Below are 8,804 nucleotides of genomic sequence, written 5' to 3'. Positions count from 1 at the left end.
TGTGACCGTTTGGGCCGGTTTCCTGATAACCTACCTTTTATGTAAGGTATCTATCTGTCCACACATGAACCTTTTATGTAAGGTATCTATCTGTCCACACATGAACCTTTTATGTAAGGTATCTATCTGTCCACACATGAAAAGGGAGTACGAGTACATGAAGATCCCTGCCCGACTGAGGCCAGATCTTTGGGCCCAGTGCCGATCCCAATTTTAGGAAGTTCTAGCCAACCAATTGCAGATGTTTTGACTACAATATGACAACAATTTGAAACATTTTGATATCATTAACCACATCCAAACTGACATCGCTATCATATGATAGACAAATTAATATAACATATCCCATATCGGTCTGGCTCTATTCTTTTTAAAATATATATATATTTTCTTTTACCCTGGGGATTTCGAAACAAATTAGTTCGCCTGAATGCTGCTTTCCGGTATGGCATGGAAAGGAGAGGAGGACATTTTGCATTTCTTTCACCATGTAGTAAATGCTGAATTCATGGTCTGGAGAGGACAGTTGTTTTACAGACGGGTAAAAGGGCAGGGGCTGAAGCCCCCTTTGATGTCTATGTGTGCACGCCCCTGGTCTTACCGTTGATGAACAGCTCTTCTTGCTCGGCCTGCCTGGCGGCCGAGGAGAAGCAGCGTTTCCTCAGCCATTCTGGGTCAAACTCACTGCTGTGCTGGTCCGGCCACGTGATGGACACCTGGGGAAGGACAAGGTCACATGATCACTTCATGTGACAACGGGTGCATGTGTTTGGTTCACTCTGGATGCTCGGACAGTGGTTCCCAAACTTTTTCATGTCAAGGACTCCCAAATTGACACTAATTATCTCACGGACCCCCATTTGTAAAAGATATGCCAGGGACCCCCATAAGAGAAGATATTTACGGCTCTAGCCGTGATTTTCAATTTCAAGGACCCCCAGTTTGACATGAATTAGTCTACGGACCCCCATTTAATAGCATTTCTATCTCTGGGACCCCCAATTTATATTGTAAAATCAATGCTAATTTAACTCTGAGAGTGTACACTCTCAGAGTTACAGACCCATAAGGGTCCATTGGGTTCCAAACGATCATTTAGCTGGGTCCCCCCTGGAACTCCCTCAAGGACCCCTGGGGGTCCCCGGACCACACTTTGGGAACCACAGAGCTAGGATACCGACCATGTGTATAACCAGGCATTAGCCTAAATATAAAGACTAATTAAAGTGTTAAATAGCTCTATATTGTAATCATTGCTAGAACTGTTTGTTCAGTAAGCCCCATGTCCACTGGGCTATTTTTATTCTCGCCTAAAAGCGCTTCCAGGTGCCAGCCGAGTTGAGAAACATTAGCTGCTTTCGGCAGGGAAAAATGCCTTGCATGCATTCAGTGTGCTGTAAATACATGCCCAATGCAATGCCACGGTACTGTAAATACAATACATGCACAATGCAATGCCAAGGTACTGTAAATACATGCCCAATGCAATGTCAAGGTACTGTAAATACATGCCCAATGCAATGCCAAGGTACTGTAAATACATGCCCAATGCAATGCCAAGGTACTGTAAATACATGCCCAATGCAATGCCAAGGTACTGTAAATACATGCCCAATGCAATGCCATGGTACTGTAAATACATGCCCAATGCAATGCCAAGGTACTGTAAATACATGTCCAATGCAATGCCAAGGTACTGTAAATACATGCCCAATGCAATGCCATGGTACTGTAAATACAATACATGCCCAATGCAATGCCAAGGTACTGTAAATACATGCCCAATGCAATGCCATGGTACTGTAAATACAATACATGCCCAATGCAATGCCAAGGTACTGTAAATACATGCCCAATGCAATGCCAAGGTACTGTAAATACAATACATGCCCAATGCAATGCCAAGGTACTGTAAATACAATACATGCCCAATGCCAAGGTACTGTAAATACATGCCCAATGCAATGCCAAGGTACTGTAAATACAATACATGCCCAATGCAATGCCAAGGTACTGTAAATACATGCCCAATGCAATGCCAAGGTACTGTAAATACAATACATGCCCAATGCAATGCCATGGTACTGTAAATACAATACATGCCCAATGCAATGCCATGGTACTGTAAATACAATACATGCCCAATGCAATGCCAAGGTACTGTAAATACAATACATGCCCAATGCAATGCCACGGTACTGTAAATACATGCCCAATGCAATGCCATGGTACTGTAAATACATGCCCAATGCAATGCCATGGTACTGTAAATACAATACATGCCCAATGCAATGCCAAGGTACTGTAAATACAATACATGCCCAATGCAATGCCAAGGTACTGTAAATACAATACATGCCCAATGCAATGCCATGGTACTGTAAATACATGCCCAATGCAATGCCATGGTACTGTAAATACATGCCCAATGCAATGCCATGGTACTGTAAATACATGCCCAATGCAATGCCATGGTACTGTAAATACAATACATGCCCAATGCAATGCCATGGTACTGTAAATACATGCCCAATGCAATGCCAAGGTACTGTAAATACATGCCCAATGCAATGCCATGGTACTGTAAATACATGCCCAATGCAATGCCATGGTACTGTAAATACATGCCCAATGCAATGCCAAGGTACTGTAAATACATGCCCAATGCAATGCCAAGGTACTGTAAATACATGCCCAATGCAATGCCAAGGTACTGTAAATACAATACATGCCCAATGCAATGCCAAGGTACTGTAAATACAATACATGCCCAATGCAATGCCATGGTACTGTAAATACAATACATGCCCAATGCAATGCCAAGGTACTGTAAATACATGCCCAATGCAATGCCAAGGTACTGTAAATACAATACATGCCCAATGCAATGCCAAGGTACTGTAAATACAATACATGCCCAATGCAATGCCAAGGTACTGTAAATACATGCCCAATGCAATGCCAAGGTACTGTAAATACATGCCCAATGCAATGCCAAGGTACTGTAAATACATGCCCAATGCAATGCCAAGGTACTGTAAATACAATACATGCCCAATGCAATGCCATGGTACTGTAAATACAATACATGCCCAATGCAATGCCAAGGTACTGTAAATACATGCCCAATGCAATGCCATGGTACTGTAAATACAATACATGCCCAATGCAATGCCAAGGTACTGTAAATACATGCCCAATGCAATGCCATGGTACTGTAAATACTGTACATGCACAATGCAATGCCATGGTACTGTAAATACATGCCCAATGCCAAGGTACTGTAAATACATGCCCAATGCAATGCCAAGGTACTGTAAATACAATACATGTCCAATGCAATGCCAAGGTACTGTAAATACATGCCCAATGCAATGCCAAGGTACTGTAAATACAATACATGCCCAATGCAATGCCAAGGTACTGTAAATACATGCCCAATGCAATGCCAAGGTACTGTAAATACAATACATGTCCAATGCAATGCCATGGTACTGTAAATACAATACATGCCCAATGCAATGCCATGGTACTGTAAATACAATACATGCCCAATGCAATGCCAAGGTACTGTAAATACAATACATGCCCAATGCAATGCCAAGGTACTGTAAATACAATACATGCCCAATGCAATGCCATGGTACTGTAAATACAATACATGCCCAATGCAATGCCATGGTACTGTAAATACAATACATGCCCAATGCAATGCCATGGTACTGTAAATACATGCCCAATGCAATGCCAAGGTACTGTAAATACATGCCCAATGCAATGCCAAGGTACTGTAAATACATGCCCAATGCAATGCCAAGGTACTGTAAATACATGCCCAATGCAATGCCATGGTACTGTAAATACATGCCCAATGCAATGCCAAGGTACTGTAAATACATGCCCAATGCAATGCCAAGGTACTGTAAATACAATACATGCCCAATGCAATGCCATGGTACTGTAAATACAATACATGCCCAATGCAATGCCAAGGTACTGTAAATACAATACATGCCCAATGCAATGCCATGGTACTGTAAATACAATACATGCACAATGCAATGCCATGGTACTGTAAATACAATACATGCCCAATGCAATGCCATGGTACTGTAAATACAATACATGCACAATGCAATGCCATGGTACTGTAAATACAATACATGCCCAATGCAATGCCAAGGTACTGTAAATACAATACATGCCCAATGCAATGCCAAGGTACTGTAAATACAATACATGCCCAATGCAATGCCAAGGTACTGTAAATACAATACATGCCCAATGCAATGCCAAGGTACTGTAAATACAATACATGCCCAATGCAATGCCATGGTACTGTAAATACAATACATGCCCAATGCAATGCCATGGTACTGTAAATACAATACATGCACAATGCAATGCCATGGTACTGTAAATACAATACATGCACAATGCAATGCCATGGTACTGTAAATACAATACATGCCCAATGCAATGCCAAGGTACTGTAAATACAATACATGCACAATGCAATGCCAAGGTACTGTAAATACAATACATGCCCAATGCAATGCCATGGTACTGTAAATACATGCCCAATGCAATGCCACGGTACTGTAAATACAATACATGCCCAATGCAATGCCAAGGTACTGTAAATACAATACATGCCCAATGCAATGCCAAGGTACTGTAAATACAATACATGCCCAATGCAATGCCAAGGTACTGTAAATACATGCCCAATGCAATGCCATGGTACTGTAAATACATGCCCAATGCAATGCCATGGTACTGTAAATACATGCCCAATGCAATGCCAAGGTACTGTAAATACATGCCCAATGCAATGCCATGGTACTGTAAATACAATACATGCCCAATGCAATGCCAAGGTACTGTAAATACAATACATGCCCAATGCAATGCCAAGGTACTGTAAATACAATACATGCACAATGCAATGCCAAGGTACTGTAAATACAATACATGCCCAATGCAATGCCATGGTACTGTAAATACAATACATGCCCAATGCAATGCCATGGTACTGTAAATACAATACATGCCCAATGCAATGCCATGGTACTGTAAATACAATACATGCCCAATGCAATGCCATGGTACTGTAAATACAATACATGCACAATGCAATGCCATGGTACTGTAAATACAATACATGCCCAATGCAATGCCAAGGTACTGTAAATACAATACATGCACAATGCAATGCCAAGGTACTGTAAATACAATACATGCCCAATGCAATGCCATGGTACTGTAAATACATGCCCAATGCAATGCCAAGGTACTGTAAATACATGCCCAATGCAATGCCATGGTACTGTAAATACAATACATGCCCAATGCAATGCCAAGGTACTGTAAATACAATACATGCCCAATGCAATGCCAAGGTACTGTAAATACATGCCCAATGCAATGCCATGGTACTGTAAATACATGCCCAATGCAATGCCATGGTACTGTAAATACATGCCCAATGCAATGCCAAGGTACTGTAAATACATGCCCAATGCAATGCCATGGTACTGTAAATACAATACATGCCCAATGCAATGCCAAGGTACTGTAAATACAATACATGCCCAATGCAATGCCAAGGTACTGTAAATACATGCCCAATGCAATGCCATGGTACTGTAAATACATGCCCAATGCAATGCCATGGTACTGTAAATACATGCCCAATGCAATGCCAAGGTACTGTAAATACATGCCCAATGCAATGCCAAGGTACTGTAAATACATGCCCAATGCAATGCCATGGTACTGTAAATACAATACATGCCCAATGCAATGCCAAGGTACTGTAAATACAATACATGCCCAATGCAATGCCAAGGTACTGTAAATACATGCCCAATGCAATGCCAAGGTACTGTAAATACAATACATGCCCAATGCAATGCCAAGGTACTGTAAATACATGCCCAATGCAATGCCATGGTACTGTAAATACAATACATGCCCAATGCAATGCCAAGGTACTGTAAATACAATACATGCCCAATGCAATGCCAAGGTACTGTAAATACATGCCCAATGCAATGCCAAGGTACTGTAAATACAATACATGCCCAATGCAATGCCAAGGTACTGTAAATACATGCCCAATGCAATGCCAAGGTACTGTAAATACAATACATGCCCAATGCAATGCCAAGGTACTGTAAATACAATACATGCCCAATGCAATGCCAAGGTACTGTAAATACATGCCCAATGCAATGCCATGGTACTGTAAATACATGCCCAATGCAATGCCATGGTACTGTAAATACAATACATGCCCAATGCAATGCCAAGGTACTGTAAATACATGCCCAATGCAATGCCATGGTACTGTAAATACAATACATGCCCAATGCAATGCCATGGTACTGTAAATACAATACATGCCCAATGCAATGCCAAGGTACTGTAAATACATGCCCAATGCAATGCCACGGTACTGTAAATACATGCCCAATGCAATGCCAAGGTACTGTAAATACATGCCCAATGCAATGCCAAGGTACTGTAAATACAATACATGCCCAATGCAATGCCAAGGTACTGTAAATACAATACATGCCCAATGCAATGCCAAGGTACTGTAAATACATGTCCAATGCAATGCCAAGGTACTGTAAATACATGTCCAATGCAATGCCAAGGTACTGTAAATACATGCCCAATGCAATGCCATGGTACTGTAAATACAATACATGCCCAATGCAATGTCAAGGTACTGTAAATACATGCCCAATGCAATGCCAAGGTACTGTAAATACAATACATGCCCAATGCAATGCCAAGGTACTGTAAATACATGCCCAATGCAATGCCAAGGTACTGTAAATACAATACATGCCCAATGCAATGCCAAGGTACTGTAAATACATGCCCAATGCAATGCCAAGGTACTGTAAATACATGCCCAATGCAATGCCAAGGTACTGTAAATACAATACATGCCCAATGCAATGCCAAGGTACTGTAAATACATGCCCAATGCAATGCCAAGGTACTGTAAATACAATACATGCCCAATGCAATGCCAAGGTACTGTAAATACAATACATGCCCAATGCAATGCCAAGGTACTGTAAATACAATACATGCCCAATGCAATGCCAAGGTACTGTAAATACATGCCCAATGCAATGCCAAGGTACTGTAAATACATGCCCAATGCAATGCCAAGGTACTGTAAATACAATACATGCCCAATGCAATGCCAAGGTACTGTAAATACAATACATGCCCAATGCAATGCCAAGGTACTGTAAATACAATACATGCCCAATGCAATGCCAAGGTACTGTAAATACATGCCCAATGCAATGCCAAGGTACTGTAAATACATGCCCAATGCAATGCCAAGGTACTGTAAATACAATACATGCCCAATGCAATGCCATGGTACTGTAAATACAATACATGCCCAATGCAATGCCAAGGTACTGTAAATACAATACATGCCCAATGCAATGCCAAGGTACTGTAAATACAATACATGCCCAATGCAATGCCAAGGTACTGTAAATACAATACATGCCCAATGCAATGCCAAGGTACTGTAAATACATGCCCAATGCAATGCCATGGTACTGTAAATACAATACATGCCCAATGCAATGCCAAGGTACTGTAAATACAATACATGCCCAATGCAATGCCAAGGTACTGTAAATACATGCCCAATGCAATGCCAAGGTACTGTAAATACAATACATGCCCAATGCAATGCCAAGGTACTGTAAATACATGTCCAATGCAATGCCAAGGTACTGTAAATACAATACATGCCCAATGCAATGCCAAGGTACTGTAAATACAATACATGCCCAATGCAATGCCATGGTACTGTAAATACATGCCCAATGCAATGCCAAGGTACTGTAAATACATGCCCAATGCAATGCCAAGGTACTGTAAATACAATACATGCCCAATGCAATGCCAAGGTACTGTAAATACAATACATGCCCAATGCAATGCCAAGGTACTGTAAATACAATACATGCCCAATGCAATGCCAAGGTACTGTAAATACAATACATGCACAATGCAATGCCAAGGTACTGTAAATACAATACATGCCCAATGCAATGCCAAGGTACTGTAAATACAATACATGCCCAATGCAATGCCAAGGTACTGTAAATACAATACATGCCCAATGCAATGCCAAGGTACTGTAAATACATGCCCAATGCAATGCCAAGGTACTGTAAATACAATACATGCCCAATGCAATGCCATGGTACTGTAAATACATGCCCAATGCAATGCCAAGGTACTGTAAATACAATACATGCCCAATGCAATGCCATGGTACTGTAAATACATGCCCAATGCAATGCCAAGGTACTGTAAATACAATACATGCCCAATGCAATGCCAAGGTACTGTAAATACATGCCCAATGCAATGCCAAGGTACTGTAAATACAATACATGCCCAATGCAATGCCATGGTACTGTAAATACATGCCCAATGCAATGCCAAGGTACTGTAAATACAATACATGCCCAATGCAATGCCAAGGTACTGTAAATACAATACATGCCCAATGCAATGCCATGGTACTGTAAATACATGCCCAATGCAATGCCAAGGTACTGTAAATACATGCCCAATGCAATGCCAAGGTACTGTAAATACAATACATGCCCAATGCAATGCCAAGGTACTGTAAATACAATACATGCCCAATGCAATGCCAAGGTACTGTAAATACAATACATGCCCAATGCAATGCCATGGTACTGTAAATACATGCCCAATGCAATGCCAAGGTACTGTAAATA

The 8,804-nt window shown here is 41.1% G+C and overlaps 1 protein-coding gene across 2 annotated transcripts in view; it reads right to left on the bottom strand.

The window, feature by feature from the left end:
* bbox1 (butyrobetaine (gamma), 2-oxoglutarate dioxygenase (gamma-butyrobetaine hydroxylase) 1) overlaps positions 1 to 8,804 on the bottom strand; it is a 72,720-nt gene that overhangs the window by 51,155 nt on the left and 12,761 nt on the right. For both annotated transcript variants that reach the window (XM_079497218.1, XM_079497217.1), the window contains exon 4: positions 602 to 716. In XM_079497218.1, coding sequence (XP_079353344.1) covers positions 602 to 716 — 115 coding nt within the window. The remainder of the gene's footprint in view (positions 1 to 601; positions 717 to 8,804) is intronic.

The sequence above is a fragment of the Electrona antarctica genome, assembly GCF_951216825.1.
Source record: "Electrona antarctica genome assembly, chromosome: 3".
NCBI classification, from domain to species: Eukaryota; Metazoa; Chordata; class Actinopteri; order Myctophiformes; family Myctophidae; genus Electrona; species Electrona antarctica.
Note: the sequence above shows the minus strand (reverse complement) of the source record. Positions and strands in the feature narration are given on the sequence as shown.